The sequence below is a fragment of the Hemibagrus wyckioides genome, linkage group LG01, assembly GCF_019097595.1.
Source record: "Hemibagrus wyckioides isolate EC202008001 linkage group LG01, SWU_Hwy_1.0, whole genome shotgun sequence".
NCBI lineage: Eukaryota > Metazoa > Chordata > Actinopteri > Siluriformes > Bagridae > Hemibagrus > Hemibagrus wyckioides.
In genome coordinates this window covers 34,987,501-35,003,696 of record NC_080710.1, presented here as the reverse complement: position 1 = coordinate 35,003,696, position 16,196 = coordinate 34,987,501, and the positions used below count along the sequence as shown (strand labels likewise).

Sequence of the window (16,196 nt, the reverse complement as noted above, 5' to 3'; positions counted from 1 at the left end):
CTCTGTCTTTCTCTCATCTCTCTCTGTCTTTCTCTCATCTCTCTCTGTCTTTCTCTCATCTCTCTCTGTCTTTCTCTCATCTCTCTCTGTCTCTCTCTCTCATCTCTCTGTTTCTCAGTGATTACATTATAAAGGAGAAGTCAGTGCTTCTGCAAAAAAAAGACAATGAGGGCTTCGGCTTTGTGCTCCGAGGAGCTAAAGGTGACACACTCACACACACACACACACACACACACACACACACATGCACACACACATGCGTGCACCCACCCACACACACACACGTGCGCACACACACACACACGGGTGCACCCACACACACACACACACACATGCAGCTATCTGTATCTCCTGTAACCATGTTACCGTTCTTCCCTCTCTCTCTCTCTCTCTCTCTCTCTCTCTCTCTAGCTCAGACTCCCATTGAGGAGTTCACTCCCACTCCAGCATTTCCTGCTCTTCAGTATCTGGAGTCAGTGGATGAAGGGGGTGTGGCCTGGAGGGCGGGGCTAAGGATGGGTGACTTCCTCATTGAGGTTGTGTGTGTGTGCACACACACACACGTTCACACTGCATGCGGAATTATTAACAAAATAGAAGTGATGAAATAACCCTTCCCATCACAATATCCTTAACTCACATTATAACTCCTCCTCTCACAACATCCAAATCTCTCTCTCTCTCTCTCTCTGTCTGTCTGTCTGTCTGGCTCTCTCTCCCTCTCTCTCTCCCTCTCTCTCTCTCTCTGCAGGTGAATGGGATGAATGTAGTTAAGGTTGGCCATAGACAGGTTGTTAATATGATTCGTCAGGGCGGAAATAGCTTAATGATGAAGGTTGTCATGGTAACACGGAATCCAGAGATCGAGGAGGTGCCGAAGAAAAAAGGTCAGGGGTCACTTTTAAAAACCGTGGTCACTATACACGTTCTGTTTATGTCATTCGTTATTGTCTTTATAAAACTTTACTACCTGTTTCAGCGCCACAGCAGCAGACAAAGAGATTAACCCCACCTGCCATCACATTACGCTCCAAATCTATGACCTCTGAGTTGGAAGAGATGGGTACACACACACTCCTCTACTTTTTATATATGTATTGTTAACTATACATTATGGTGTGATTATGTCACTGTTTGTTTTCTTTCCTGCCACCCGGGCTGGATCCTCAGTGGAAAAAGGTTTGTGTGTGTGTGTGTGTGATTCCAGTACTATTTTACTTTTCTATGAGATCATCATTAGACAGAGAGATATGATTATGAAGAGTACTATTTGTCTTTAGGAATTCTGATAGAAAGGTTCGCTGGACATCTGTTTAGGACGAGAGTTGTGTATGAGGACTGCAGTCTCACAGGACACACACGTTCACAGGGAGGTTTTTCTCATGTGGGAATTAGTGAATGATCAGGTACGAGCTAATGGGATAAAGAAAGACTAAGCATTAGCATGATTGTGAAGTGCTGAGTTCTTTCATTCATGCTTAGTGACCGCTTGGTCAGGGACATGGTGGGTTACATTAGAAAATTAGTGTTTACACTTTCATGCTGATACTCTGGCCATAATTAATTTCTAAAGAAGTAGAAAGGAAAGAAAGACAGAAGAGGAACGAAACTTTCCATGACAGGGTTCAAATACAGACATATAGATCATGTGTCATTGTGTTTAATACCTAATGTACATGACCAAATGAAACTGGGCCAAACCACTGGGACACCACTGTACACTATATTTTAGTGATTCTAGTATTATTATTATTATTATAATTATTAAATTCAAATTCAAATTCAAATTTTATTGGTCACATACGAAATCATACACAGTACGACATGTAGTGAAATGCTTTTTATGACTCTTACACAAAAAGAAAGAGTAAAAAAAGTGTGGACAGTGTGGAAGGTCAGTGTCAGATCAGATATGCATATGCAAATATACACTATATTGCCAAAAGTATTCGCTCACCTGCCTTGACTCGCATATGAACTTAAGTGACATCCCATTCCTAATCCATAGGGTTCAATATGACGTCGGTCCACCCTTTGCAGCTATAACAGCTTCAACTCTTCTGGGAAGGCTGTCCACAAGGTTTAGGAGTGTGTTTATGGGAATTTTTGACCATTCTTCCAGAAGCGCATTTGTGAGGTCACACACTGATGTTGGACGAGAAGGCCTGGCTCTCAGTCTCCACTCTAATTCATCCCAAAGGTGTTCTATCGGGTTGAGGTCAGGACTCTGTGCAGGCCAGTCAAGTTCATCCACACCAGACTCTGTCATCCATGTCTTTATGGACCTTGCTTTGGTCACTGGTGCACAGTCATGTTGGAAGAGGAAGGGGCCAGCTCCAAACTGTTCCCACAAAGTTGGGAGCATGGAATTGTCCAAAATGTCTTGGTATGCTGAAGCATTCAGAGTTCCTTTCACTGGAACTAAGGGGCCAAGCCCAGCTCCTGAAAAACAACCCCACACCATAATCCCCCCTCCACCAAACTTTACACTTGGCACAATGCAGTCAGACAAGTACCGTTCTCCTGGCAACCGCCAAACCCAGACTCGTCCATCAGATTGCCAGATGGAGAAGCGCGATTCGTCCCTCCAGAGAACGCGTCTCCACTGCTCTAGAGTCCAGTGGCGGCGTGCTTTACACCACTGCATCCGACGCTTTGCATTGCACTTGGTGATGTATGGCTTGGATGCAGCTGCTCGGCCATGGAAACCCATTCCATGAAGCTCTCTGCGCACTGTTCTTGAGCTCATCTGAAGGCCACATGAAGTTTGGAGGTCTGTAGCGATTGACTCTGCAGAAAGTTGGCGACCTCTTCGCACTATGCGCCTCAGCATCCGCTGACCCCGCTCCGTCAGTTTACGTGGCCTACCACTTCGTGGCTGAGTTGCTGTCGTTCCCAAACACTTCCACGTTCTTATAATACAGCTGACAGTTGACTGTGGAATATTTAGGAGCGAGGAAATTTCACGACTGGATTTGTTGCACAGGTGGCATCCTATCACAGTTCCACGCTGGAATTCACTGAGCTCCTGAGAGCGACCCATTCTTTCACAAATGTTTGTAAAAACAGTCTGCATGCCTAGGTGCTTGATTCTATACACCTGTGGCCATGGAAGTGATTGGAACACCTGATTCTGATTATTTGGATGGGGGAGCGAATACTTTTGGCAATATAGTGTATGTCTATGTGTATATATATATATATATATATATATATATATATAGATATAGATATATATGTATATAATATAAATATATATATATATATTCAATTCAATTCAATTTATTTTGTATAGCGCCTTTTACAATGAAAAAAGCAGCTTTACAAAAGAAGAAAACAGAGAAAGGGGAGGGGAAAATGAAAAATAATAATAACAAATAAAAATAACTAATTAACTAGAAATAAGAATAAATTATTAAATTCTATAATTCGACTATTTTATCCCTAATGAGCAAGCCTGTGGCAACGTGTGGCAAATATATATATATATATATATATATATATATATATATATATATATATATATGTAGTATCAATAGCAGTGAATATAAATATGAAAAATAAAATAAAAAAAAATAATGTAATAAAAATATTAACAAAAAAAATAGTAGTATAATATATATGTATACAAATATAAAACTGCTTTATAAAAACTAAATATAAAAAAACAAATATAAAACAAAAATATAATACACTAATATAATACAATACAATGGTTAACTTTGAAATGGTGTCGCAAAAGAATACAGTATGTACAGTGTGCATATGTAGATAATATATAAATATATATGTAGATGTCTATAGGCAAGTATAAATGTCCAATTTAACAGGGATTAAAGTGACGGAGCAGTGTGCACAGAAAGATGTACAGGAAAGATGTAATATTATTATTATTATTATTATTATTATTATTATTATTATTATTATTATTATTATTATTATTATTATGTAGTGTACACAAATGCCTAGCTAATATTTGTGCTATAGCCTTACAGTTATTAGTTATTTGTTTGCTAATTGAGAAGACATCTACACATTCTGCTATAATTCTTGTTCTTAATATTTTCATAATATTTAATATATTTTGCTTAAGTTAAAATTCTGTATGTCAGAATATCTATTCTAACGATCATTAGGATCATTTATCTGTATATGTGTAAATGAAAAGCAGCCTGTGTTGAAAGATTGAGGATTGTAACAGAGAAAAATTTAATACATCACATACTGCTATGTTTATTATGTTTTTTTACTTTATAGTTGTGTAAAAACAGATGCCTAATGAAACTACTGTACAATGTACAGCTTCAAATAAATTATAATCAGAAACAGAAAGTACACAAGAAATTTATATGGCAAATACACACTTTTAATCAGAACATATATTGTGCAAACATAGTGTATTATAAACATACAGTACAAACCTGTGAATTAAATTAAATACAGTTCAAAGATCAATAAATCTGGAAGGTCAGTTAAAACTTTTTAGAGTTGGCAGTCTAAGACATTTAAATATTTAGTTATTCAATCAGTGAGGCTTTAATCTGACCAGTTACAGACTTTTAGTACAGAAGATTCTAATCCATATTTTTCCTGGATGATTCGGTGGGAAATGTGTATACAAACAGAAGCATAGAATAAGATAATAGAACAGAAATTCAGTCGATTTTCCCTCTACATAACAGCAATGGGCCAAAAAACATCTGTGTGCACTCATGTATAATCATGATGTTTTTTTGGGTTTTTTTCCAGCTTCACCATGGAAGAAGAAACTAGGTTAGTGTAATTTTACAATGAAATTCCAACAGAACATTAAAACTATTGAGATCTATGTAGCTCATAAAAACAGACTTCACTTAAGACCTTATTCCAGATTTGCGTCACATGTATTAGCACTTCCTTTCTCCAGGGCCTTTGGCTTCTTCAGTGCCTTTAAGCCTTCTACAGCTACATCACACGTTTTGACCCCATTCTATCAGCAGTAGTGTAGGGTCAGTGTAGCCACAAAATGATATCTCTGAGGTTGTGGAAGGACACTGGGGCATTATGAATGGAATAATGCAGGGCCTGGTACTGTTAGAGTTCACTGGTGGTACAGAAGGTACAGTAGAGATGAGTGATCTGACATTATTCATTTTCCAGACTGAAGGTGTGGTTGACCAGTTGAGCCCCTGGAGATACAAAATCAGAGTCATGTACCTCCCATACTGCCTCCTTTAAGAGGGTTGAGAGCATATGTAGGCTCTGTAAGGCTTCATTATTCAAAGCAATACAAGTGTTGAAGGTCCTACACAAGGGCCCAAAGGCAGCAGCTTGATGGGGCTGGGATCTGAACACACATCTGCTGATCAATATCCTGACTGAGCTATTATTTCATTATGTCAAGTCTGGACACATTCTCCACCAGTGTGTGGGAACACTAAAAGCTCATGGCATAGACTTTTGGAGAAGGATGAGAGATGAATGAAGCTTGTGAAGTTAGTGCTGGAAGGTGATCTTGGTGGAATTGCTGGTGTTTGTCAGCTGAATTTTGCTTTCTTTTGAATTTTACCACAAATGAGGACCAAGATGGGGCAGAAAATGTGTTTCAGCTCTGTATCCCACACTGCACTGTGTGCTCTTTTTCATTAGTACAGTAGGGGATGCTTGTCTTTGTATCTTGTGGTCTTGGTGCTGCAGAATTCCCAAGAAAGGCCCAGCATTCAGCACTGTAGTGAATTTCAATAAATTAAATTCAATCCAAGTTTGTGTGTGTGTGTAAAAGTGTGTTTTTATTTTGTTTGTAGATCAGTCAGAGAGTTCTCAGGCTCCTGATAAGAAGAGAAGTGTTTACCAAATGGCCCTTAGTAAGTCTGTTTTAATAATATTTTTAAGTTATTTTAATATGACAGGATAATGTTAATTAAAAATGTGTTGCTGCTGTGTATTAGATAAGCTGGATGAGATTTTAGCTGCTGCTCAGCAGACAATCAGCACATCTGACTCTCAGGGACACAAAGGACATGGAGGGCATGGAGGGAGGAAAGAACGGAACAAGGGCTTCTATGCTAATGAGGTAATGCCACTTCTGCCGTGGTCACAGTTCTTTCTCCTGGTTACATTAATGCCACAGATTTAATGGATTGCCATGCAGAGTGCTGTTCACATCGATGCTTCAATATTCCACATTTCCCTATGTTACAGAAAAAGCGATTATGTAGTGTTTATGCCCCTGAGAGTAAAGTCCAGAAGGAGGCATTTGATACTGGCACATGCTTTTTGTTGCTATAGTTACTACCAAATCTGTCTCTCTCTACAACACTATCCCTCTCTTTTCATCTCTGTCCCTTTGCCATCTCTTTCTGTATCTGAATCTCTGTGTATCTGTTTACATTTAATAACCAACAGTGATTTTATGGTTTAAAATATTCACGCTCTGATAACCTACTGTACAAATGTCCAAATATTAATCAAGTAATTAAATACACATTATATATTCCCACAGCAGTTAAAGTATGTGGGGAAGATTAAAGGAAATGTTTATTACAAAATTCTTTTTAATATAATATAATATAATATAATATAATATAATATAATATAATATAATATAATATAATATAATATAATATAATATAATATAATATAATATAAATTTGCTTTATAATATTTTTGTAACAGAGTAGATGAGGAGGCAGCTTGACAATCCATATGTAGAAGTTTAATGAAAGCTGACCATACAAAACCATGGGACAGAAAGTGTAGTAAAAAATCAGCAGCAGAGAAAATCAGTTCAACTTGGCAAACAACACACAGAATAATAATCCAAATGGTGAGACATGAAAGAAATCAGTTCCTGGGCGATGGCTCTCTCTGGTGGTAGGATGCATGTCCACCGCAGCTGTTACAGAACCGCCTTCTCTACAAACACCTCCTTTGTTCAGGGTACTCCCTGGGTCGTGGTGCTGGCCAATTGGGTTGAGCCTTGTGTCCTAAAGCCCTAAATTAAGAATGGGTTTAGGATGTCCTTTGTGTCCACCCATGATCTCTCCTCAGGCCCATAGCCCTTCCAGTCCACCATATATTGCATGCAGACTCCTCTGCTTCTTGAGTCCACGATTTCCTTTACTAGGTATGCCTGGTGCTCCTTCAGTCCCCACTGAATCGGTTGGGTTCAGATAGCTCATTGCAGCTTGATGTGTGCACTGCTCCACAGTTGTCATCTGCTGGCACCATGGATGGTTCACCTGACCAGGGGAACATTTGAGAGTGATAGGCCAACACATATTGGAAGGGAGTAAACCATGTGGAGGCATGGGTGAGTGAGTTCTGGGCATATTCTGCCCATGGGAGGAATTCACTAAACCTTTCTTGCTTCTTGTTGCAGTATGACCTCAATTATTGGCCTATATCTTTGATTTAGCCTGTATGTCAGCCTGTGGATGATAGCCTGAGGTTAGATTCACATTGATGTCAAGGTACCAACAGAAAGTCTGCCAAACCCTGGAGGTGAACTGTGGTCCTCTGTCAGACCCTATGTCCTCTGGCAGGCCATAGACTCTGAAAACATAATAGAACAGAGTGTTAGTGGTTTATATTGCAGTAGGCAGACTTTTTAACAGGATGAATCTATAGGCTTTGGAAAATTGATCTATGATGAGCAGGATGGTTGTATGTAAATCCCCTTGAATTTAGTAGGTTGGTCACGAAGTCAACAGATAGATCAAATTTAAATTCAAATTTTATTTGTCACATACATAATCGTACACAGTATGATATGCAGTGAAATGCTTACATGACTATGTTGACCCGTGAAAAGGAAAAGGAATAAGGATAGAAAAAAAGATAAGGATAAAATGTGAAATATAAAATACAAAATATAAACTACAATTTTGCACAGTAGGTAAAAATAAAATATAAATAAAATAAAATATAAATAAAGTAAGGTAGGGTATAATATGTATACAGAATATATGTATAGATGGGACCATGGTCATTGTGGAATAGGTAAAGGCTGGAGTAGTCCAGCTGGGAGTTCTCTGGTGATTTTTGCCTGGGCACATGATGTTACATACATGGTACATGATGAACTAGTGATGCATTTTGAACCAACATAATCATTCTCTTGATACCTGGATATCTAGTGCTGAGGGAGGTATGGACCCATTGGATGAATCATTGGCGTAGGGTCTGGGGTACATATTGCTTGTGCTTCATCATTCCATGCCAACTTGGTAGGTTTCCTTCTGAAACGTTAGCAAATCCCAAAAACCATTGGAGTTCCTTGACTGTGGTGGAGGTGGGCCATTCATTGAGTGCCTTGATCTTGGCACTTCTCTGCCTTGACATACTGTTGGTGGTGCTGTAGGCAGGAGAGGCTGAATATGCTGTGCCATATACTGTCAGTGATAGATTGGAGCACTGTTGGCATGTTAGCCAGTCCATATAACATAACAACCTGGTACTCATAGTGCCCCCAGTGGTAATGAACACAGTTTTTCACTTGTAACCTTCTCTAATGAGAATGAGGTTTTGGGTGCTTCTTAAATACAACTTGGTGAAAATTTGTGCCTTATACAGTTGTTCAAGGGCTGAAGGGACTAATGGTAGTGCATATGGATGATTAATAGTTATGTTTGGATTTTTGTGTGGCACCTAGCTTATCATCTTGAATAACTGCAACACCTTCTGACCTGCCTGTTATGCATGGCTGATGTATATAAATATAACTATGCAGACAAGCTTAATTTAATGCTATATACTTGCTTGGTTTAATCCATCCACAAATGTTCTGATTGTTTATACATTTTTGTTTAGCTCAGGGGAGCTCTATTGTATCGACTCATTGCAGATAGAAGATGGTGGGATTAGCCTGCTTGTCTGCTCACTGGCCCTGGCTCTGGATTGTCACAGTTAACTAGACCTGTGCTAAGACTATGTGCTATGCTGCAAGAAATTAAAGCAGCACTTTCCTGTGTTGGATGGACACTGTCCCGTCCTATCTGGCCAGCCTTGCCATCAAAAGAGCTTCAATTACCTATGAAGCCCACATTGTTTTTACACACACACATACACACATGTGGATTTATATTGCTCTCACGGTGCTTGTCTGTCCCCATTTCATCCTTACCAGCTCACTGCAACACAAAACACACACTGGAGTAACTCCACACAGGTGCAGATCCTTTGCCACATGCTGCAAATGCTGATCTGATAGTTGATATTCCTGACCCGTGGGACCTATTGACTACAAATAACAGAAGGTTAAGCCACTCATCCCTTTTCTGAGCATTGATGTAAACAAACTTATGAATCAGCTCAAATTGTGCAAATCAGTTTAATCTCCATAAACCTGTTTACAAAGGGTGAATGACATGGACATGCCTTGGTCAGTCTGGAAATAACATGGAAGAGTGCCTTCACAACACTATGTGCTGAGATGTTGTGGAGCTGCACTGCTCCCATGTATCATGTTTCCTAGTCTGCTAAAACTAACACAACTTGATGCCATCATGCAGAACATTCTAATGGTCTGATTAGGTCCATGCCAATTCTTTCAAAGGGGTCTCAAATATTGGTAATAGGCACAAAGGCACTTTTGGTGTGACTGGCCTATTCACCAGCTGACATTTCCGACATACCGCAAACCACCTACAGACATTACTGCAGATGCCTGGGTAATAGAAACTGGCCCTGAGTTGGTTCAGTGTCTAATCCCACCCTAAATGCTTCACCATTTAATTATGGTGAGCTACCTGGATTAACCTTTTTGGTGGCTCTTTGGGACCAATAGTTGGGTTGTTTCCTGTTTTGTCCTGGTAATAATAATAATAATAATAATAATAATAATAATAATAATCACAACAGACTTCTATTACTCTATTACATATCTATTATTCTCACTTGGTTAAAGGTTGTTAAGACAAATTCCTCGCGTGAAGGGTAGGGGATCAGGGCCCCAGGGAGCAGGAGGGGAAAAGAGCACTAAGATAGAAATGATCCACACACATTCTCCTCAGTAACATTTTAAATGCTCGCCACTCAGTGGATGAGTGAGGTGGGGATTAACCACAACCTTTATTTTATGTTTTGACCCCTGAATTGGATTATGATGGACACCAACAAATAATTATTAATTTCCCCATGCACACGCTTCACCCATGATGCATTTTCCAATGCCTTGCATTAAATTAGTTGTTGTTGGATTGAGGTCTAGTCACAGCCTTAATCCACTGATGTGTGGTATATAATTTCTTAACCACTTACTGGTACACAGCATGTCCCAGCATGATAGTGGTGGCTTGTGGTGAGTTGGGGATCTGTTTCTGTGGTGAAAGGATGGGGAAGGTCAGGAAAGAAGAGTGGAAGCATGAGAGAGAGGGAGGAAGAAAGGAGGGGCTTGCCTATTCCTGGATATGTTGCAAAGTGGTCCTATGCCAGCTGGACTAGCTTGTGTGATAATGATGGACAGTGGCACTGGCCCCATTTTGTTATCACCTGCAGAAGTTGGAGAACAAATAGCACCCCAAGGTTGACTACATCTTTGACGCAGTACTCATCTTCGAACAGCCACCTTCAACAGGCGATTGTGAATGGGCAGCTAAGCTTGCTGAATGTCAGTAAGTGTCGATGCTTTAGGGGGTGCAGCCAACCCCTTTCAACACTGCCCGCTTCAGGTATGAGTACTTGATGCTCCAGCTGTAAACCTGCAGTTTTTTGTTCCTGAGGTGGGCTTCCCCTGAAAGTAACAACAGCCAGTTAACTGCCCAGTGAAAGTCAGGTCAGTCCCAGGTCCACAGCACACTCAATGGACACGTCCATAAACATCTCCAGATCATCTTGTGGTTACATAATCATCAGTGTGATGTTGGGCATGGGCACAGTTGGCACAGTAGCCAAGGTGGCTGCTGTGGAAATAACAGCCAATTGGACCAGGCTCTGAAGCACCAGAGCCTCCACCTGAGCCTGGAGAAAAGCACTTTTCCTGCTCTGCATCACAGGAATAGTGGTTTTCCATTAAGGCATATCTTTTCCCAGGTGTTGGCAGTGATGTAGCACTTCCCTGGGTTTTGTCAGGAACTAGGGAGATGGAAAGCAGCCTTTGGACAACTCAAAGAAATTTTGCTGTTTTCTATTCACTTTTTTCATTTTAACAAATTTATTTACATGAGCACATACACATCTTCTATCTTGTCACTTTCATCTCTCTGTATTATATCCTTTCTTCAGCTGACTGCAGCACAATACACACATTATAGTAATGCTATCCTGGTTCAGATCATTACCTCTCATTTCCCCCAGCTCCACCCTCCATTCACAAACCATGCCCCCATTTTCCACAGTCTTACACTGTTAATGTTGTTTTATAAAGGATTTCAATCAGTGGGATCCTTGTAACTAAGCTAATTACTTTTTACCATAGATGTCTTAAATTGTAATTTGTGGTTATGATTATCCTTCCCTATAAATTTAATTTTAAATATATTTAAATTTTATTCTTTTTAAAACATACTATTTTTTTAATTACAAAATCAAAGTGCATAAGTGTTTGAGTGTATTTTGTGTAATTGTGAAGCAGATATTATTTTGTGTAAATGTGAAGCAGATATTCAGAGAAATTTGTCTCTGAATTCTTACTTCCTCTGACTATTCATTCCTATTTTTTAAACAGCAAAGTTTTGACCAATCTGGAGGCGTTGGTGTGATATCATCAGGGCCTGGGTATGGTTCTAATTATGCCCAGTTTTCATCAAGCCACACCTCCCAGCATGGGGTGATGCTTCGGCAGAAATCTGTTGGTAAGGCAAAATTTAGTTGTCCAGCTTCCAATGTCTGTTGGGTTAATTTTCTTTTACATATCCTTTATTTTTTCTTCATATTTTAGGCGTAACTGAGGAAGAACGGGGACATCTTCACCCCCCTACTATGAAGTTATCTCGTAGTTTATCAGTACCAGGGCCAGATGATATCCCACCTCCTCCTGAAACCTCTGCACCAGAACCTCCAGTTCCAGTTCACAGAAGGCCAGAGCTCATGCACAACAACCCCACTCATCATGCCCAGATGCAAATAAGAGCACCACCCACTCGTAGGGTGAGCAACATAAATAAACCCAATGTCACCAGGCCATTTTGATAACAATGTAATGTTTATTGCCATGTTGTATTCTTTCTTATATATTATAATATATATTTTTTAAAGGTGGATGCTGACCATAGTAGGAGGGGAGGAGCTAAAATGAGTGGTTTAAGGCGTGGTTCTAGCAGTGCTGCACCTACAGGTGACATGCCTGTGGCAATTGCCAAAACAACTGGCCGCCGAGGTGGTAAGGGGCCATTGCTAAAGCAACGTAAGGTGGAGGAAGGAGTAGGAAGATCAGAAAAAAACTCAATTCCAATTCCAACTATAATCATCAAGGCACCATCCACAAGCAGCTCAGGACATAGCAGCCAGAACAGCAGTGTGGAGGCAGAGCCATCTCCACAGCTTGAGGATGAAGAGGCAGAACATCACAGCACAGTATTAATCCCAGAGCCACCCACAGCCCTCCCTCCAATTCCACCTACACCCTTCCCTCCAGATGTAAGTGGAACAGCTCAACGTGAAAGAGAACGTTTCCGTGATTCCCGCCGCAAAAGCACTTCCTTCTTCTACTCCTCTGAAGAGGATGTGCTAGTTGAGCCTGACTCTGCCCAGTTGCCTCAGAATGAGCCTGCTCCCAGGCTCCGCCCCTCCAAATCAATTGATGAGGGCTTGTTCACAAGTGATGCTGCTAGCATGCCACCTGCCTTTGGACTTCCACAATATGCCTCTCAGCACAACACTACCTTTATTCACCCACTAACTGGGAAAGTTCTGGATCCATCAAGTCCACTAAGCCTGGCATTAGCTGCTCGAGAGCGAGCTCTTAAAGATGATCGTCGATCCCGAAAGGAGGAGAGGCATTTTGGGCGCCAGTTTTCCACTGCTGCTGCTTTCCCGATCCCTCATTCAGCTACCCACAATTCACAGCAACAGTCTTCTTCCTACATTCACCAAGCACAGGCTAACATTTACCTTAGTGGAAGCAGCCCTACATCAACAAGTCATTCTCCTTTGAGTCGACCGCAGAGTCCCCGGATGTTGCGATTGTCTGGCAGTGGGATAATGAGTGTGGAAAGGGAAGGAAGAGATGTTCAGAAGGTGCAGTTCACTACCGAAAGAACAAATCAATATCATACTTTTCACCATGAGAAGGATGGGCATGGAAAAATGTCTCAACAGCCATCTCAGCATAGACCCCCTTTATTACGCATGGATACCCAAGTGAATGCTAACGCTACTCACTATACTAATCCTGCCCTAGAAACCAACAGGAAGTCAGACACAGAGAGAGGAAGGGATGAAAATAAGGAGGAAGATCCAGAGAATGAAATTGGAGGCGGGGTAATGGTTTTGCCTCCTCCCGCTCCCTCAGTGGACATAGCTGATGAATTTGTGTTTGCAGAACCACTTCCACCACCCTTACAATTTGCTAATGGTGTGGAGAACAGTAGAACAGTACAAGGAGTAACAATGTACAACCATCTTCAACAGCAACATCATCAACAAGAACAACAACATGGTGGTCAAAGTTTCCCGCAACATGATCAGCAGCTCCAGAATACCCCTCTAGATCCAACAGGACCAACAGAAACTTCTCATTCTCTACCTGAAATTCATCCCTCAACCTTTCATCCCTCTGCCATTGTTCATCCATTTCTCTTTCCCCCTTCTCCTCTACTTCCACCACCCCAGCTTTGTCCCAAAATACCTCCTGCCAATCCACCACAACCTCCACAAATGCCACAAATTCACCCCCAGCCCCCTCCCACTTCCCCTCAAGCTGCTGATTCTGCTGCATCCAGTTTGACATCATACGATAGTGAGGTGGCTAATTTAACCCAATCTGCTCTTTCTCCCTCACTTCCATCTCCCCAAATCTTTCCTATTACTTCCACTTCTTCTGCCCCATCCACTTCCTCAGACCCTGCATCATTACACAGGCCCCTCCCACTTTTCTACCCACCACAAGACCATGTTAGTCCTACTCTTACCTATGCCACCATGACAACTGCTGCTGCAACAACAGCGACTGCTGCTGTAGTAACTGTCACCATGACAACTCCTTCAGCAAGTCAACTGATTGTTGGTGGTGAACGGATCCAGTCAGAATCAAAGGGTTTTGATTGGCCTGAAGCAGTGGTGGATTCTGGAATTGAGGAACCAGACAGTCACAGCAGCAGCGACCATCACACAGAAAGTGTTAGTGGAGAAAGGAGGCAACAAGAACGACGAGTGAGCACAGAAAGTGGTGGAATAAAGGAAGGCAGAAGAGTGTCCCTGGATTCTTGTCTGTCTAACATAAACCAACAATTTCAAATGCACAATGACACACATGCAAAAACTCACAAACACAAAAGCAAACCTCCTCCACCAACACATGCGAAACCACACCTACATAATGCTGCTAAATTACATACTAATATGGATGTAGGACGAACAGTGCCATCATTACGGCGACAGACAAGTGCTGCCCCAGGATTTTACCAGCCAGATGAAAAAATCCAGGGAAAAGGAGAAGTGAAAGGACCATCTTTTATGGACAGACGTCTGAACTCTCCTCTTTCAAGTGTAAAGGCCAGTATTATCAGTGAACTCAGCAACAAGCTGCAGCAGCTCGGGGGATGGCAAGGTCAAGGGTCACAACAGATGCAAAGGTCAGAGATCTTCCACTACAGAGTGTGTTGAAGTAGTCAGCTAAATCATAAATGGAGCTAGTCTTGGATTTGCATCCATCTAAAGGTTATCTGAGATTATCTGGTTTTTCTTTTCTATAGGTTTTCAGAAGACCTGTCTTCATTAATTCCTGCAGGCCATGCACAACTTCTTTCCTCCTCACAACCACTTCAGAGATCTCTGTCCCCTTCTATGGCTCCTGTCCCCTTATCTCCTATTAACTCTAAGCCTTTAGCCCCAACTATTACCTCTAACCCCTTAGCCCAAACTATCACCCCTAATCCCTTAGCCCAGACTATTTCTCCTAATCCCTTAGCCATTACATTGCCTCCTAATCCTTTAACTCCCACTCCATTAACAGCAACACTCTCCTCTAACAGCTTAACCACAAATATTGTACCTAACCCCATAACGCCTAGCCTCACCACGAATCCTGCACCTTCTTCACCTTTGACCCCTGCATTAACCCCTACCTTGACCCCTCAGGCTCCTCCTTATTCTAACTGGACCCCATCCCCCTCTCCTCTGTCTTTCTCACACTGTCCTCTTTCTCCTCCCTGTCTGCCCCATGCCCCTCTTTCTCCTCTGTCACTTGCGCATCCTCCATTGTCCCCTCCATCATACAGCCACCCACCCATCTCTCCTATATCCCTTTCACATGCCCCTCTTTCTCCTTCCTCTGTGTCCTACGCCCCATACCCAACTTCGCCAAAGCATCGTGCTAAATATCGTACTAAAGGTCTGGATTTGTTTTCTGCTTCAGATTCAAGGCGTTCTGAGGCTCATATCCAGCGGCGCCGTGCTCCAAGTCCTCTTATTTCCTGTTCAGAACGACCACAACCTGGGCCACCACGTCCTTCCTCTCTTCCTCTCTTTCCTTCTGCTTCCCTTTATGGATCTCCATTTGATCTACAGGCCCCCCTCACTCCGCCATCATCTGTCCATCCTTTGGCTGAACATTTCTTTCCTCCAACTCCCCCACTAATGCTCCCTTCCTCTCCAGCACCTACTTCAAACCCTTTGCTAGCATCGCACTCTCTCTCCCCTACACACTTCCTATCAGGTGGCTCTTCCCCTTCCAGTGTGAGCTATCTACCACCTCTCACCCTTCCTCCACCCAATCGGCCTTTTGCATCCAAGCCCCTGCCATATTGGACCAAATATGATGTCGCTGATTGGCTGACCTACCTAAACCTGGCGGAGCATCGAGAGCGCTTCCTAGACAATGAGATTGATGGTTCACACCTGCCATCACTGACAAAGGAGGACTTCCTTGATCTCGGAGTTAGCCGCGTCGGACATCGTATGAACATTGAGAGAGCGCTGAAGAGACTTACTGAGAGGTGAGGAAAAAGAATGAATAATATAAAATTATATTTTGATTAAGTGGATAAAGATGATAAATGAATTTAGATAAACTTGTGTCATGTTATTATTATGCTGCTTCTTGAACATGTACACAGCCT

General features: G+C 41.7%; 1 protein-coding gene across 4 annotated transcripts in view; it reads left to right on the top strand.

The window, feature by feature from the left end:
• Positions 1–16,196, top strand: part of LOC131354021 (SH3 and multiple ankyrin repeat domains protein 1) — a 59,336-nt gene that overhangs the window by 41,991 nt on the left and 1,149 nt on the right. For 2 of the 4 annotated variants that reach the window (XM_058391264.1, XM_058391247.1), the window contains exons 16-26: positions 119–201; positions 412–536; positions 752–887; positions 980–1,063; positions 4,750–4,773; positions 5,784–5,843; positions 5,928–6,052; positions 11,645–11,771; positions 11,858–12,066; positions 12,175–14,711; positions 14,832–16,073. In XM_058391264.1, the coding sequence (XP_058247247.1) occupies positions 119–201; positions 412–536; positions 752–887; positions 980–1,063; positions 4,750–4,773; positions 5,784–5,843; positions 5,928–6,052; positions 11,645–11,771; positions 11,858–12,066; positions 12,175–14,711; positions 14,832–16,073 (4,752 nt within the window). Of the gene's footprint in view, positions 1–118; positions 202–411; positions 537–751; positions 888–979; positions 1,064–1,170; positions 1,180–4,749; positions 4,774–5,783; positions 5,844–5,927; positions 6,053–11,644; positions 11,772–11,857; positions 12,067–12,174; positions 14,712–14,831; positions 16,074–16,196 lie in introns of all 4 variants that reach the window. The other 2 variants (XM_058391239.1, XM_058391256.1) reach the window with 2 other exon arrangements.